We start from the raw sequence: 18,024 nt of genomic DNA on the forward strand, positions 1-18,024 counted from the left end.
CTGATTCCAAAAACATATAGATATGATATGTTTGGATTAAAAACACGCTCAGAAAGTTAAAACAAAGAGAGGTACAGAAAAGCGTGCTATCCTTCTTAGCGCAACTACTACCCCGCTCTTCTTGTCAATTTCACTGCCTTTGCCATGAGCGGTGGACTGACGATGCTACGAGTATACGGTCTTGCTGAAAAATGGCAGCTACTTGACTAAATATTGTATTTTCGCCTTACGCGACTTGTTTTTATATTCAAGTTTTGACTAAATATTTTAACATCGAGGGGGAATCGAAACGAGGGTCGTGGTGTATGTGCGTGTGTGTGTGCGTGTGTGTGTGTGTGTGTGTGTAGAGCGATTCAGACTAAACTACTGGACCGATCTTTATGAAATTTGACATGAGAGTTCCTGGGTATGAAATCCCCATACGTTTTTTTCATTTTTTCGATAAATGTCTTTGATGACGTCATATCCTGCTTTTTGTAAAGTTGAGGCGGCACTGTCACACCCTCATTTTTCAATTAAATTGATTGAAATTTTGGTCAAGTAATCTTCGACGACGCCCGGACTTTGGTATTGCATTTCAGCTTGATGGCTTGAAAACTAATGAATGAGTTTGGTCATTAAAAATCGAAAACTTTTAATTAAAATTATTTTTTTATTAAACGATCCAAAAATACGTTTATCTTATTCTTCGTCATTTTCTGATTCCAAGAACATATACATATGTTATATTCGGATTAAAAACAATCTCTGAAAATTAAAAATATAAAAATTATGATCAAAATTAAATTTCCGAAATCGATTCAAAAACTATTTCATCTTATTCCTTGTCGGTTCCTGATTCAAAAACCATATAGATATGATATGTTTGGATTAAAAACACGCTCAGAAAGTTAAAACAAAGAGAGGTACAGAAAAGCGTGCTATCCTTCTTAGCGCAACTACTACCCCGCTCTTCTTGTCAATTTCACTGCCTTTGCCATGAGCGGTGGACTGACGATGCTACGAGTATACGGTCTTGCTGAAAAATGGCATTGCGTTCAGTTTCATTCTGTGAGTTCGACAGCTACTTGACTAAATATTGTATTTTCGCCTTACGCGACTTGTTTATTTCTGCCAACAGCTTTGGTCTGTGTAGTGAACGATCAGAGGGCGCATTACGCCCGACAAATACTTCATTGCATTAATTAACTACTGATCTAATCATCGCTGTTTTATGTTTGACGCAAAGCGTAAACAATGTAGTGTAGTAGGGAAAGACAAAATCGATGAGTGTATTGTGCTTTCCCTGCAACAGACTCGGCATGCATGAACATGCATAGATCAAGAAGAGACACACGTACGATATTGAATCTGTAAGGCCTGGCGCTCACCTATGTAACTTCAACAGGACAGACGACGCACTGCAGATTATCCCAGCCCGCTACACGTTGCGTGGAAGGAAAACAGGCCAAGTACTCGTCATAATCCCTATCGCGGCATAAATAATAGGCAGTGCGTCGTCTGTGCCGCTGAAACTGCGCAGGTATGATCTGCCCTAAGCGTGCAGCAATGGTACGCAACTTCATAATGAATAGACCCTATCACTATTCCAAGCACTCGCAAGCTCTCGCGTTTTTTTTTAAGCATAGCAAAGCACGTAGTACGGCTATCTCGCGAGAGCTGCGAAGGCCGATGATCGTAGTTCTCGCGACTTTCGAGGCGGCAGGAGAACATGTCTCGCGGATATCCAGCGAGAGCTGCTCGGCAGATGCCAAAAGGTCTAATACTTCTTCTTCTTTTTTCTTAGATAGGCTGAAACTCTCACGTTCACTGATGTATTTGCACGAGTAGGTTTTTACATGTATGACCGTTTTTACCTGGCCATTCAGGCAGCCCTTCGCTGCTTTTGAGGGTTGTCTAATACAATATTCGTATGTCGCACAACAGACTCGGTGCACAAGGAAGGATCACGGAGGCGCAAGCGCCAGAGGATGAGACTGAGAGCAACAGTAGGGTACGTGACGGCGGGTACGGGTGGGTGGTGTGTTTCACATCTCTGCTAGCCCACGGCACCATCGTGGGTTTTCTCAACGCCATGGGAATCGTCTACGTGGCCCTACTCAAAGCCTTTGCTGACGGTGACCCCATCATCTCTTTCAAAACGTGTAAGTCAATCATCACTCTTTTTTTATCAAAGCATGTCAGTTGGTCAATTATCTCTTCAAAAAGCGTCACATTAGTTAGAAAATAATACCTTGTCAATTATCTCTTCAAAACGCATCACGTGAGTGAATAATACCTTGTCAATTATCTATTCAAAACGCGTCACGTTAGTTTGTAAATAATACCTTGTCAATTATCTCTTCAAAACGCGTCACGCTAGTTAGTGAATAATACCTTGTCAATTATCTCTTCAAAACGCGTCACGTTAGTAAATAATACCTTGTCAATTATCTCTTCAAAACGCGTCACGTTAGTTAGAAAAATAATACCTTGTCAATTATCTCTTCAAAACGTGTCACGTTAGTTAGTAAATAATACATTGTGAATTATCTATTCAAAACGCGTCATGTAACTGCCATTGGAAAGTGGCTCGTTATTGTAATCCGTATGTTTGTTTCTCCTGTTAGGGTCACCGCCAAAAGCTTGAGCTTGTTGTTGATCCTTAAGATGTATTATAATACATTATTCATAAATTGTTGAATAAACACTGTTTAAACCAAAGTGGCTCGCTCATTAGGCCTGTGCGTCTGAAGTAATAGGACAGAGTTGCGTACAGAGATGACAAAGACAGCAGAAAGATCAAACTATAACTGCATGCAGAATGCAGAAAGATGTCACGAAGAATTTGATGCCTCATAGATGCATCTGTAACGTCATTCACACATACTGAGACGTCATTCTTTTATGTTCGGTCACTTCCCGTGAAAATGGCGGTTGTGGTTATAGCCTTGTCAAAGCGTGAGTACGCACAACGTTTTTGTTCTCTCCAGGGGCGGATCAGTTGCTTTGTAAGGGGGGGTGCACTTTGAATCGAAAGTGAATGTGATGGGCGCGAAGCGCCCGAATTTGCTAGGGGGGTCCGGGGGCATGCCCCCCCGGAAAAAAATTTGGCTCAAAGAAGCAAAATGGTGCCATCTGGTGCCATTTGAACTTATAAATGGTCATAGAATCAGCTTTCCAATTTTTTTATTTATTTTTTGCTGGAGGGGGGGTGCACGTGCACCCTGTGCACCCCCCCCCCCTCGTCCGCCCCTGCTCTCCTGTATTGAAGCTGTGACATAATTGCTATTAAGAGTTTTCTTCCACGCTGGATTAGTTGATATCTATGTCAGCCTAACGACTTCGTTATAATTATAACCAATCAACATAATCTCGTGAGGAAGAAAACTCTGCCCAACGACAAAGTCTGAATAAATAGCAAGTAACAACCAGCGAGAAAAGCCGTGGGTAATAATTTTTATTCCACGTAATGGTGCGTCAGTCACTCAAAGGGAGAGCTGTCCTTGAGACCAGGCCGTATGCGAGGGCAGTGCGGTCAGTGACCCGGAACGAACATAATTATGGAAAGAAGTGGGGGTCGCTTTGAGTTGTGACATTGTTTACAGAAACCCCACACTGATGTACAACTCAAATGAGTTGCTATAACTTTAGTCCGCCTGGGATGCCGTTCGCAATATTCTCAGCGTTGAAGAATTTGTAAAGAGAAAAAACGATAACAGCGGGAAAATGAAAGCCATGTGTACATTAATTTTTGGGCATTGTGATGGACGATTGCGAGTTTGACTCCGTTCTTGCCATGCTCCAAAGCGGGTAACATACAATCTAGCACACGTTTGCTTTAGTAGTGGCAAAGAAGGAAAGCGTGTGACATTCACTGTCGTTTCTCATTCCTTGTTGCAGCCTGGGTGGGCAGCCTGACGCTGTCCATGACCTTCGTCTTGGGATCCGTGGGTGGCGTTCTCAGCGACCGCTTCGGGATCCGGCGGGTGGCCTTCCTAGGTGGACTGCTCGTCTTCCTGGGTATGCTGAGTAGCGCTTTCGTCAGCCACCTCCTGCTGCTGTATCTCACCCTCGGTGTTCTCACCGGGGTGGGGTTTGGCTTCACCTACTCTGCCTCCATCGTCATCCTCGGCCACTACTTCTACCGGAGAATCGGCCTGGCCAATGCCATTGTCATGTGTGGGGCGAGTGTCTTTTCTATCGGCTACGCTCTGTTGCTGCCGCTCCTGTTCGAAGGCTTCGGGTTGAGGAACACGCTGCTGTGTCTGTGCGGGGTCAACTCTCTCCTCATGCTGTACGCTTGCACGTGGAAACCAAACGGTCCGCCAGAAGCTCCTGTAGCACGTGCGTCCGGACACGACACAGACGGTCTCGAACTTCACGAGGGTATCAATATTGAGCATGGGAGAAACCTCATTCAGCACGAAGCGGAGCTTGCTTTTGATTCTCTTGTCGTCGGGTACGAAAAAGACAAGGAGGTTGGTGAAAAGTTCAGCAACGAAGTCCATGGCGTCGCTTGCTTACCAAGAAATGACGTCGATCACAACGACAGTAACGCCCGTGTACAAATCGATGACGATGAGGTTCACCGTGACGGTGCTAATAACGTCATTAACAAAGACGAGGTTACTAGTGAGCATTGGGAATGCAGCGAGTTTCATCCCGACGCCCCGGTCAAAAACACTGTGGAAAATGAGGACATTCTCAAAGAGGCTCGGGTCACAACATACGTTCCATTACGTAAAGGAAACGAAGACGTCTTTTCTGACGACACTAATCTCGACAGCAGCCAGAGTCGGCAGTCATGCGCATGTTGTGAGCGAGGGTGTCGTCTGCTGAACAAACAGATCTGGAAGAATCGTCGCTATGTCCTGTGGCTGTGCAGCTGCGCGGTCGCCTGGTTTGGATACTTCGTGGCTGTCTTTCATATTGTAAGCAAATAATATGACCGCGTTAGCGAAAAGGGGGTATAAATCGCATTATCGCATTTTTACTGATCACATGACAAAAACTGCTGTTGTCATTGGTCAACTAGGAACTGTATATCAATTGACATCGCGCAGGAAGTTCCCAGCGAATTTGATATCGTGCAGGAAGTAGTTTATCAATTTTAATTTTGAAGAATAAAATCTCACCTGAAGGAAACAAATGTCTCCCTTTTTTTAAATCACAAATTTATAGAATAAAAGTAATTGAATCAGAAAGATTAAGCTGTGCAATGAATAAAATCAAACTTTTCCCACCTGGTTTTAACAGAGAAGTATTAGAAAAGAATGTTACAATCTTACCGACTGAGGTAGTTGGAACAGCCATAAACAAAGCTGACCTTGAAAGTACCAGTAGTGGCAGTACTTAGAAAACTGTGAGATCTCTTGCAGTGTTTCAGCGCACATCACTCACAAAAAGGCAGGAAATGAGCAGCCGATTTAAACAGTTCGCACCTGCATGAACCATTGTCCACCTTTCTTAGTCGTAGCCATACAACATCAACCGAACAACTTTCAGCATCTTTCACACAGTCACAACGCTGTCGGAGGACGCCATTTTGGATGCGTCGTAAGCGAGACTGAGCTTCGACAACATTATTATGCAGTCTGCCGATACCGACAAATACCTTGAAGCTTTCTTGGGCACAGAAAATGAGCCAGAGGACTTCGCTGATACTGCCTGGCGCACTTCAGTTCCTGTTTTAATCTGTTTCCACTTCGAGCTACAGGTTCAAATCTATTCTACAAAATATTTGTTTATTATTTCTTAAAACCAGAATGTCAGTTGTTCGAATTTCGGGTCCTCTTTTACTCAGTAGTGAATGTTTTCCACAGCTCTGTCTTACCTGTCTGTTACATGTTAATCTATCTTCACTTCCCTCCCCGCAACTAACACAAACATTCACGCCCCCGCCCCCCCCCCCCCCCCGCCCCCCCTCTCTCCTGACACCGAGTTAGTTTGGACACAGTTATTGAAATTACCAAGTTAGCTATGTACAGATTCTGATTTCAATATTTTAAGATGATTGTGCGGGGAGCCGGTAGCTCAGCACTGGACTTGTGATCCTAGGGTCGCAGGTTCGAATCCGGGCCGGTGTAACACGAGAAAATTACTCCCACGAGATTTTTACTCCGGAGTAAAAATTTCGTACGAAAATGTTACTCCCTTTACGAAAAAAGCACTCCCCCATTACACGAGAAAATTACTCCCCAAGACAGGTGAGTTCCGAGTAAACATTTCTTACAAAAATGTTACTCCCGTGACGAATAAATAACGAATAAATTACTTCACCCCAACGCAAGCAATTTAACTTCCCATGCCAGGTGTACGAAATTTTTACTCCCTTGTCCCCTGTTAGTCTTGGTGGTGGAAGGGGTGGGAGGGTAGCGCGACATTCGTGTGCGCGATATCACTTATTGGCATTATCTCTTCGCCCGCAACCCATTTTTGCGTACGAGATTTTTACTGGAAGTAAAAAAAATGGGGAGTAAAAATTTCGTGGAGGGAGTAATTTTTTCGTGCCTTGGAGAGTTCTTTTCTCGTACGAAAAGTGTACTCGGAGTAAGAATTTCGTACGAAATATTTACTCCGGAGTACATTTTTCGTGGAGTAATAATTTCGTGTTACACTGGGACGGACACGGGTCAACTTTATGTGCAGACTCCGAGACGGTATCCATTTTCTACCCCTGTGTCACACGTACAAGACCTCGGTCATTTTGCTATAAGTGCAGGTGGCTGATAACACCAAAACATGCAGACACCTGGGTAGCGCGACTCTGTTGCTGCTAGCTTTTCACTGGGAGGTAGCGACCCGAATTTCCCAACGATGGGACAATAACGTAGGCTAATGAAAAGGAAAACAAGTCGCGTAAGGCGAAAATACAACATTTAGTCAAGTAGCTGTCGAACTCACAGAATGAAACTGAACGCAATGCCATTTTTCAGCAAGACCGTATACTCGTAGCAACGTCAGTCCACCGCTCATGGCAAAGGCAGTGAAATTGACAAGAATAGCGGGGTAGTAGTTGCGCTAAGAAGGATAGCACGCTTTTCTGTACCTCTCTTTGTTTTAACTTTCTGAGCGTGTTTTTAATCCAAACATATCATATCTATATGTTTTTGGAATCAGGAACCGACAAGGAATAAGATGAAAGTGTTTTTAAATTGATTTCGACAATTTAATTTTGATAATAATTTTTATATATTTAATTTTCAGAGCTTGTTTTTAATCCGAATATAACATATTTATATGTTTTTGGAATCAGCAAATGATGGAGAATAAGATAAACGGAAATTTGGATCGTTTTATACAAAAAAAATGTTTGTTACAATTTTCAGAATTTTAATGACCAAAGTCATTAATTAATTTTTAAGCCACCACGCTGAAATGCAATACCGAAGTCCGGGCTTTGTCGAACATTACCCGACCAAAATTTCAACCAGTTTGGTTGAAAAATGAGGGCGTGACAGTGCCGCCTCAACTTTCACGAAAAGCCGGATATGACGTCATCAAAGACATTTATCAAAAAAATGAAAAAAATGTCTGAGGATATCATACCCAGGAACTCTCATGTCAAATTACATAAAGATCAGCCCAGTAGTTTAGTCTGAATCGCTCTACACACACACACAGACACACACACACACACACACACACGCACATACACCACGACCCTCGTCTCGATTCCCCCCTCTACGTTAAAACATTTAGTCAAAACTTGACTAAATGTAAAAAGGAAATTAAAATTGTCACTTATTGAGATAAAGTTGACTCTTCAAATCTTTTTATATTTAGTCAAGTTTTGACTAAATATTTTAACATCGAGGGGGAATCGAAACGAGGGTCGTGGTGTATGTGCGTGTGTGTGTGCGTGTGTGTGTGTGTCTGTGTGTGTGTGTGTGTGTGTGTAGAGCGATTCAGACTAAACTACTGGACCGATCTTTATGAAATTTGACATGAGAGTTCCTGGGTATGAAATCCCCGAACGTTTTTTTCATTTTTTTGATAAATGTCTTTGATGACGTCATATCCGGCTTTTCGTGAAAGTTGAGGCGGCACTGTCACGCCCTCATTTTTCAACCAAATTGGTTGAAATTGTGCTCAAGTACTCTTCGACGAAGCCCGGGGTTCGGTATTGCATTTCAGCTTGGTGGCTTAAAAATTAATTAATGACTTTGGTCATTAAAAATCGGAAAATTGTAAAAAAAAATAAAAATTTATAAAACGATCCAAATTTACGTTTATCTTATTTTCCATCATTTGCTGATTCCAAAAACATATAAATATGTTATATTCGGATTAAAAACAAGCTCTGAAAATTAAATATATAAAAATTATTATCAAATTTTTTTTTCGAAATCAATTTAAAAACACTTTCATCTTATTCCTTGTCGGTTCCTGATTCCAAAAATATATAGATATGATATGTTTGGATTAAAAACACGCTCAGAAAGTTAAAACGAAGAGAGGTACAGAAAAGCGTGCTATCCTTCTCAGCGCAACGAATACCCCGCTCTTCTTGTCAATTCCACGTGCACTGCCTTTGCCACGGGCGGTGGAGTGACGATGCTACGAGTATACGGTCTTGCTGCGTTGCGTTGCGTTCAGTTTCATTCTGTGAGTTCGACAGCTACTTGACTAAATATTGTATTTTCGCCTTACGCGACTTGTTTTTGTCTTGTTCGCAGGTCAAATTTTCGGAAAACCGTTTCCCAGAAAGCAACAGCAACCTACTTCCGTTGGCCAACAGCGTGACGACAGTAGTCACACGACTACTCTTCGGCATCGTGGCTGACGTCACCTTTGTGAAAAAGTACTACGTCATCATTCACCAAGCAGTTTTCGTCATCAATGGCGTCACCACTATGTGCATACCTCTCTCCAATACTTATGCGGGTTTCGTCGTCGCTTCTTGCGTTCTGGGGGTGTGTGACGGGTTGTTCTTCCTGCTCGTTGGTCCAATCGCGCTGTCCCTGGTTGGGCTTCAGGGGTCATCGCAAGCTGTTGGCTTTTTCAATGCTGCCATAGGACTGACCTTCTTAACTGGGCCTACGTTAGCAGGTGGGTGATTTTGCTGTTTATTTCAGTTTCCTGTCAGACACACACACACACACACACACACACACACACACACACACACACACACACACACACACACACACACACACACGCACAAACACACACAAATGCGCGCGCACACACAAACATCCGTGCCTATTCGAAGTTTTCGCCGAATTTTTAATCAGGGAAAGCAGTTTGTTTACAGAGTATATTATGCGCATGCGCATACTTCGGCTTGCCCGAAGTTGTTAATTATTGCAGCAGGATTGATTTTGGTCTCACTTTTTTGCGGTAGCTTTCTGAGTAACTTGTGCGTGTGTCTTTTTGTGTGACGTTTTACATTTCATTTTCTGTTGTTTGATTTGATTTGATTTGATTGGTTGCAGGTTTGATGTACGATCATTATGGAAGTTATGACATCGCGTACCACGTATTTGGCATTCCACAAGTAACAGGGGCTTTGCTGATGGTGTTCATGCGGTGTGTATCCCGAGCAAGACCGTAATTATGTTCAATAATTCATATAATTGCAATGACACAAGTCACAGGAGCTTTTCTGGTGTTGTTCATGCGTGTGTATCCCCGGCCGAGCAAGACTGTAATTATGTTCAACAATTCATATCATTGGAATTACACAAGTCACAGGGGCTCTACTGATGTTACGCATGTCGTGTGTAGCCCATGCACGACTGTAATTATGTTCAACAATTCATGTCATTGCAATTACACAAGTCACAGGGGCTTTGCTGATGGTGTTCATGCGGTGTGTATCCCGAGCAAGACTGTAATTATGTTCAACAATTCATATCATTAGAATTAATGCATATCAACTGAACTCCACAATTTACAGGGGCTTTACTGATTTCGCTTCATATCGTTTGCTGCCACTGCAGGGCTTCGATAATGTTCTGTAATCTACATTGTGTGAATTTCCACAAGTCACCAGGGCTCTACTGGTGGTTTAAAACAAATTACTGGTGTACTTGTTTCTACTGGTGTTCTTGATACCGTGTGCTACCCCTTGTAAGTTCTATAATCAGTTATGCTGTATGATGCATAGTAAGTGTATTCCAGAAGTCTGCTCATGCCACTGCGAGACAGTAATTATGTTGCGTGAGTCATAGTATGTGTATTTCACTAGTTACAGGGGCTCTACTGGTGTTCTTCACAGTGCCTGCTGCCCTTGCAGAACTCGAATAATGTTTTACATTTCATATTGTGTAGTTCCACAAGTCACCGGGGCTCTACCGGTGTTCTTGATTCTACCGGTGTTCTTCATACTCTGGCTGTCCTCTGTACCTCCTGCATAAACTACAAACAGTCCAAAACTCGGCAGCACGCCTCATTCTCAAAGCACGAAAACGAGATCACGCAACACCACTTCTTCACACACTGCACTGGTTACCTATTCAAGCCCGCATTGACTACAAACTGTCCACCCTCTGCTTTAGCTTATTTTCTGGCTCGTCTCCTGCTTACTTCTCTGAACTCCTCACCGTCTATTCTCCAGCAAGACAACTCCGTGCCTCTTCTGACTGTCGCATCCTCACCATTCCACACACCAAAACCAAAACATACGGACAACGCACTTTTACTTTCTGCGCACCCACACAATGGAATTCTCTCCCCTTTCACATCCGCCACTCTCAGTCACCCCAAGCATTCAAACGAGCACTTAAAACGCACCTCTTCAAGAAATACAACCCCTGATTTTGTTTTCTCAGTCCATCAGTAGGCTACATGTAGTGTATTTGTTGTTTTAGGGATAATGTGATAATGTATATATAAACATTTAGGGCTGTTTTCAGTATTGTTGATAACATGTTCTGTTTGATTAAGGGTATTCAGCTGCTATTTCCTTGTTTTCACTACCTATTTTATTCATGTTTTTATTACTTAGTTAGTGAAAGAATCTTTTGTAATGTATGTTTGATGGTGTATGCTTTTAATTAAGCGTTGCTGGCTATGAATGTAGATGTAAATGCTTGTAGAACTGTGTTTTAAATTTTAAATGTGTCAAGCGCAAAGAGCATAATTGTAAAGTTATGATGTTGCGCTATATAAATGCTCATTTATTATTATCATTATTATTATTATACCGAGTGTTACCCATGTAAAATTGTAATTAGGTTCTGGGATTCATTGTAATGTCTTCCAGAAGTCGCAGAGGTTCTACTGATGTTCTTCACACATTGTGAACCCCCTATAGGACTGTAATTGTGTTCTGCGAGTCATAGTATGTGTTTTCCACAAGTGACAGAAGCTCTTATGGTGTTCTTCATACATTATGAAGCCCCTATAGGACTGTAATTATGTTCTGCGAGTCATAGTAAGCTTATGTGTTTTCCACAAGAGGCTCTACTGATGTTCTTCACACATTGTGAACCCCTTACAGGACTGTAATTGTGTTCTGCGAGTCATAGTATGTGTATTCCACCAGTTACATGAGCTCTACTGCTGTTGTTGACACCGTGACACTGTGTCTGAGGTCCTGCAAGACCATAATCATGTTCTGTGATTCATAGTGTGTGTATTCGACTGGCGCAAGTCAAGGGTTCTCTACTGATGTTATTCGTACTGTATTTAGTGCTTGTAAGACTGTCATTTTACCCTGTGATTCATAACAATTATATGTATTTGACTGGCGCAAGTCAAGGGTTCTCTGCTGATGGTGTTCATAATGTGTTTAGTGTTCTCAAGACTGTCATAGTACCCTTTGATCACATTATTGGTATTTTTATGCTTTTACCTGTGTCTGTATTCTTATCTAATGGACCGTTTAATTATTGACAAAACGAACATTCACTACAACTTCGACGGATCAGTCTTTAAAAGTTGACGAACAACCTGAGTATGTTTTCCTTTGTCTTTAACTAAACGTTCTATTAACGTACATATTTCTTGGATTTAGACTGGTAATTTTGGAATGTAAGCAGTCTACTGATGATATGTTGCGGATTTTTTATGATGTGTAATTATGGTGCATTTTCAGAAGTAGTGTTGACCAGCAAAAATGTAAGTGGAGTTTCTGACCGTGCCTACAGAACAAACACAACAGTTGTATTAGTTTCGTGTTGCATTTGGTTTTATTTAATAGTTGCAAAATGGTACCTTGTCCATATTATAAAAACACGTATCTCGGTCAAAACTCTTGATGAAAGTGCACTCATGGCAGAACGAGCTTTGTGTGTGCGTGCGTGCGTGCGTGCGTGAGTGTGTTTGTGTGCGTGCGTGTGTATGCGTGTGTTCAAGTCTTGAGTTATCCAGGTCGTTCGTTAATTCAACCCCCCCCCCACACACGCGCGCACGTACACAAACACACACAAACACAAACACACACATCCTTTTTTATAATGTAATAAGATTTTATTCCTCTTTCAGTGTAGAAACATATCGATACGATTTGCATACACAAGTTTTACTTCTGAGGCACAAGGTTATAGCAGCAACAGAAACAAGTCGTGAAAAGCAAATTCAATACACATATATAATATGCACCAATGACTGAGGTCTGAGAACATCACTGCTGATGAGGAACTGCATGCTATTCACAGGGGCGGATCACATCATTTTTAACCTTTGCCGTGCTTCCTGGGTTCACCTGTACCCAGAGACACACTAAAATCATTGTAACTCCGGAACCATTAAAGGTATCGTTTTGAAATTTTAAGTATCTCTCACACACCTAATTTGCTCTCTGTCTGCAAATTTTTAGTGTGTACATGACAAAACATTAAAATTAATTGATTGTGATAATTTACATAAACACTACCGATGGCGCGGGTTCACACAAACCCATACTTTTAAAGAGTAGTAGTGATTGTAACTATCCCTCTGCCGACGGCGCGGGTTCTGCTACACCCATAATTACCAAAGCGGCGGAACAGTGTCTGTCTGCCTGTTTGTCTCCAAGAGACTGTCTGTCTCTCTGTCTGTCTGTCCGTATCTCTCTGTCTGTATGTCTGTTGTCAGTTGCTCTGTCTGTCTGTCTGTCTATCCGTCTATCTGTCTATCTGACTGTCTGTCTATCTGACTGTCTGTCTCTGTCTCTCTCTCTCTGTCTCTCGCTCTCTCTCTGTCTCTCTCTCTTAATCTCTCTCTGTCTCTCTCTCTTAGTCTCTCTCTCTGTCTCTCTTTCTTAGTCTCTCTCTCTCTCTCTCTTTCTTAGTCTCTCTCTCTCTCTTTCTTAGTCTCTCTCTCTCTCTCTCTTTCTTAGTCTCTCTCTCTCTCTTTCTTGGTCTCTCTCTCTTTCTTAGTCTCTCTCTCTCTTTCTTAGTCTCTCTCTCTCTCTTTCTTAGTCTCTCTCTCTCTCTCTTTCTTAGTCTCTCTCTCTCTTTCGTAGTCTCTCTTTCTTAGTCTCTCTCTTTCTTAGTGTCTCTCTCTCTCTCTCTTTCTTAGTCTCTCTCTCTCTCTCTTTCTTAGTCTCTCTCTCTCTCTTTCTTAGTCTCTCTCTCTCTTTCTTAGTCTCTCTCTCTCTCTTTCTTAGTCTCTCTCTCTCTCTTTCTTAGTCTCTCTCTCTCTTAGTCTCTCTCTCTCTTTCTTAGTCTCTCTCTCTCTTTCTTAGTCTCTCTCTCTCTCTTTCTTAGTCTCTCTCTCTCTTTCTTAGTCTCTCTCTCTCTCTTTCTTAGTCTCTCTCTCTCTCTTTCTTAGTCTCTCTCTCTCTTTCTTAGTCTCTCTCTCCCCCTCTCTCTCTCTTTCTTAGTCTCTCTCTCTCTCTTTCTTTGTCTCTCTCTCTCTCTTTCTTAGTCTCTCTCTCTCTCTTTCTTAGTCTCTCTCTCTCTCTCTCTTTCTTAGTCTCTCTCTCTCTCTTTCTTAGTCTCTCTCTCTCTCTCTTAGTCTCTCTCTCTCTCTCTCTTTCTTAGTCTCTCTCTCTCTCTTTCTTAGTCTCTCTCTCTCTTTCTTAGTCTCTCTCTCTCTCTCTCTCTCTTTCTTAGTCTCTCAGTCTCTCTCAGTCTCTCCCTCAGTCTCTCCCTCAGTCTCTCCCTCCCCCTCTCCCTCTCCCTCCCATGCAAGAAGTCGGTGAAGGGAGAAACTCGATGCACCCACTGAAGTAGCGCTGTGGGTTTCCCTGAACCCACCCCGTCGTTAGAGATATAAACGGTAAAAACCCTCTTTCAAATGTATGGGTTCAGACAAACCCGCATCGTCGTTAGAGAAATAAACGGTAAAAACGCTCTTTCAAATGTATGCGTTCAGACAAGCCCGCATCGTCGGGCGTGTGTAGTCAAAAGCGGCATCCGGCAAAGGTTAAGCGGGGATTTCCAAATTTCGTTTAGGGTCAGATCGACGACGCGCGAAGCGTTTAGTTGAGTGCGTGAAACGCCCGAACTTCCTAGTTTTTGTTGTTGTTGATAAAAACAAGGAAAATGGAGCAATCTGATGCAATCGGAGCCAAGAATTCTACCCCTAATACACCTTCCAAAAAGTTAATTTAAGAAGAACAATGTGGATCAAAACAAGGAAAATTGTCCGATCTGGTGCAACCTGGGCCAACAAATTACCCAAACTCCTTTCAAAACTGTCCTTCAGAAGACTAAGTCCAGCTTTTAGGGGGGTCCGGGGGAATGCCTCCCCCCCCACCCACCCGGAAAAATGTTGATAAAAACAAGGAAAATCGAGCAATCTGGTGCAATCTGAGCCATCATTATTTCTCTATTTTCAAATTTATTTATCTTTTCTTTATCTTTTTTTTAGGCTGTGGAGGGGGGGGGGGGGTCCGGAAACCCTGGAAACACCCCCTGGATCCGCCCCTGATTCATTATATTGCGTTAACTTGCATCAATATATACATACAATAAGATAAAGAAGAGTGCTTGTGTATCACACCGCAGAAGACATTATATTACAATATATATACAGAGACTCTATCTGAAAATATGAATTACATCTAAGGAAAACAACAAAGGGACGGGCAAGCAAACAATCAATTATAAACCATTATGCAGGAGGGAAATGACTGGCAAATCAGTGGTCACAAATAACCCATTTTCTTACTTACACTGCACACTAAATGACCCAACTTCAACAATTTGTTCATACTTTACAGTTCCCAACACTAAAAAGGTTGTCTCTTTGTGTGTCTCTATCTTTACTGAAATTAAACAACACGAGGAAAGCTGTATTTAATAATTAACCCTTAGTTATGATTTCGACTGACACAAACACAAACACCCTTCAGTCTTGGCTGAAATTTACAAAAACTCGTAATCCTACTTTCAAATATAATTTCTCATATATATCCTGGAATACAATAACTCTTATGTACAGACAATAATATATAATAAATGAATCTGTATGCACCACACTGCATGAAATGACTGCCACAACCACGACAAGGCGCTTTTACTCTGGACAGAAGTATTTAAAAGTTCTGTTTAGCAAATAAACTACGACACAGTCCATTGCTTAGGAAATGCAAGAGACTTACTGATCACACTGCGGTACCTCTTTACACTTTTACAATCACCGCTTCCCCTTCTATTCATCCTCACTTCAACCACCTCCCTCACCTCCCTAACCTCCCTCACCCAATGTCAGCATGACAGTGTACCAACCTATTACTGATAACATTTAATTGATAAGCCGTATTTGCTTTCATTTCTTTTTCTTTCTTTATTTGGTGTTTAACGTCGTTTTCAACCACGAAGGTTATATCGCGACGGGGAAAGGGGGGAGATGGGATAGAGCCACTTGTCAATTCTTTCTTGTTCACAAAAGCACTAATCAAAAATTTGCTCCAGGGGCTTGCAACGTAGTACAATATATTACCTTACTGGGAGAATGCAAGTTTCCAGTACAAAGGACTTAACATTTCTTACATACTGCTTGACTAAAATCTTTACAAAAATTGACTATATTCTATACAAGAAACACTTAACAAGGGTAAAAGGAGAAACAGAATCCGTTAGTCGCCTCTTACGACATGCTGGGGAGCATCGGCTAAATTCTTTCTCGTCCCAACCAATATGGGACTCCCCCTAACCCGCGGGGGGTTGCTTTCATTTTCTACTGATATGTTTCCCCACAAAAAAGCTTAACTTCGTTGCAGTTATTCATGCCCTATTTATCTTTTTCATGAACAGCACATCACCATCATTGTCACCATCATTCTTGTTGTGGCACTTGTCATCATCATTAACATCACAATCATTGTCATCATCACTCTTGTTGTGGCACTTGTCATCATCATTAACATCACAATCATTGTCATCATCACTCTTGTTGTGGCACTTGTCATCATCATTAACATCACAATCATTGTCATCATCACTCTTGTTGTGGCACTTGTCATCATCATTAACATCACAATCATTGTCATCATCATTCTTATTATGGCACTTGTCATCATCATTAACATCACACTCATTGTCATCATCACTCTTGTTGTGGCACTTGTCATCATCATTAACATCACAATCATTGTCATCATCACTCTTGTTGTGGCACTTGTCATCATCATTAACATCACAATCATTGTCATCATCACTCTTGTTGTGGCACTTGTCATCATCATTAACATCACAATCATTGTCATCATCACTCTTGTTGTGGCACTTGTCATCATCATTAACATCACAATCATTGTCATCATCATTCTTATTATGGCACTTGTCATCATCATTAACATCACACTCATTGTCATCATCACTCTTGTTGTGGCACTTGTCATCATCATTAACATCACAATCATTGTCATCATCACTCTTGTTGTGGCACTTGTCATCATCATTAACATCACAATCATTGTCATCATCACTCTTGTTGTGGCACTTGTCATCATCATTAACATCACAATCATTGTCAATCATCGTGACTGCACTGCTGGGGTATTTCACATCATGATCATCATTACCAATGTCATTTCTGTTCATCATTAGCGTCATCGTCACCACTGTTTATTTGACATCATCATCACCAATATCATCAGTGTCCATCATCAGCGTCATCGTCACCACTGTTTATTTGACATCATCATCATCATCACCAGTGTCATCATTGTTCATCTTAAGCGTCATCGTCACTACTGTTTATTTGACATCATCATCACAAATGTCATCTCTGCTCATCATTAGCGTCATCATCACCACTGTCATTTTGACATCATTATCACCAATGGCATTATACTGTTCACCATCATCACCAATGGCATTACTGTTCACCATCATCACTGCTGGGGTATTCCTGATCAGGGGGAGGCCTGACGAAAACCAGCTGAGATGAGCAGCACCCACAGGCTTGCCTCCTCCCTTCATCCTCGCCCTGTCTGAACTCACTGGACTGCACCCACACCACGATCTTTCTTTCCAAGTCCTTGACGTCAGCGCAAAAAGCAGCTACAACGTGATCGGGCCCCGCCATGGTGGCAAGGTCTCTGAGACCGGCAGCATCTCCCCTCGCCAGTACGGTGACTGGTATTCCTGACTCCCTCAATCCTTGAATGAAACCGCTGGCTGCGTGTGTCACATTGCCTGTAGCATCTGTCTTTTCGTCGTGAAGAACGTTCCCCCGCGACAAAATAAGGACGTCTCTGTAGCGTGGATTTTCGGGTCTGCCTTTGCCCAAGCCTGTTTGAATGTTTATTTGAACATTTAAACGCTTTGAATTGAATAATTTATCTCTAAAGGAATACATCAAATAGAGCCACTTTGGGCTATAAATAAAAGGCAGACATTATTTGCTGTCATAGTAATTCCAAATTACTTTGAGGTTTCAATAGGTTTCACTGTTTTCAGCCACCCGCACACAAGGGAGGGGAGGGTTAGTATATTGTTAATGTTGATCACTTGCTCAAAAACACAAGCAACCTCTAACACACACACACAAACGCAGACACACGCACACATACACTTACACACACACACACACACACACACACACACACACACACACACACACACACACACACACACACACTCACACACACACAAACCTTCAACACTCCCAAACACACATACAAAACGTAAAATCACATGCATACAATAAACATGTGGT

General features: G+C 42.0%; 3 protein-coding genes across 4 annotated transcripts in view; 1 reads left to right on the forward strand and 2 right to left on the reverse strand.

The window, feature by feature from the left end:
- LOC138949299 (monocarboxylate transporter 10-like) overlaps positions 1-10,824 on the forward strand; it is a 33,499-nt gene extending 22,675 nt beyond the window's left edge. Inside the window, exons 2-5 of the mRNA XM_070321085.1 lie at positions 1,927-2,144; positions 3,883-4,913; positions 8,661-9,033; positions 9,420-10,824. Of these exons, the coding sequence (XP_070177186.1) occupies positions 2,075-2,144; positions 3,883-4,913; positions 8,661-9,033; positions 9,420-9,538 (1,593 nt within the window). The 5' untranslated portion in view covers positions 1,927-2,074 and the 3' untranslated portion in view covers positions 9,539-10,824. The remainder of the gene's footprint in view (positions 1-1,926; positions 2,145-3,882; positions 4,914-8,660; positions 9,034-9,419) is intronic.
- A 2,620-nt stretch (positions 10,825-13,444) lies between these two features.
- The window catches only part of LOC138949300 (uncharacterized), a 58,461-nt gene continuing 53,881 nt past the window's right edge, over positions 13,445-18,024 (reverse strand). For both annotated transcript variants that reach the window (XM_070321086.1, XM_070321087.1), the window contains exon 7: positions 13,445-17,597. In XM_070321086.1, the coding sequence (XP_070177187.1) occupies positions 17,182-17,597 (416 nt within the window). In that variant the 3' untranslated portion in view covers positions 13,445-17,181. The remainder of the gene's footprint in view (positions 17,598-18,024) is intronic.
- LOC138948023 (putative surface protein SACOL0050) lies at positions 16,086-16,841 on the reverse strand. The gene has a single exon (XM_070319549.1). It carries the CDS (start codon positions 16,839-16,841, stop codon positions 16,086-16,088), a length of 756 nt encoding a protein of 251 aa, XP_070175650.1.

Source organism: Littorina saxatilis, linkage group LG15 (genome assembly GCF_037325665.1).
Source record: "Littorina saxatilis isolate snail1 linkage group LG15, US_GU_Lsax_2.0, whole genome shotgun sequence".
NCBI lineage: Eukaryota > Metazoa > Mollusca > Gastropoda > Littorinimorpha > Littorinidae > Littorina > Littorina saxatilis.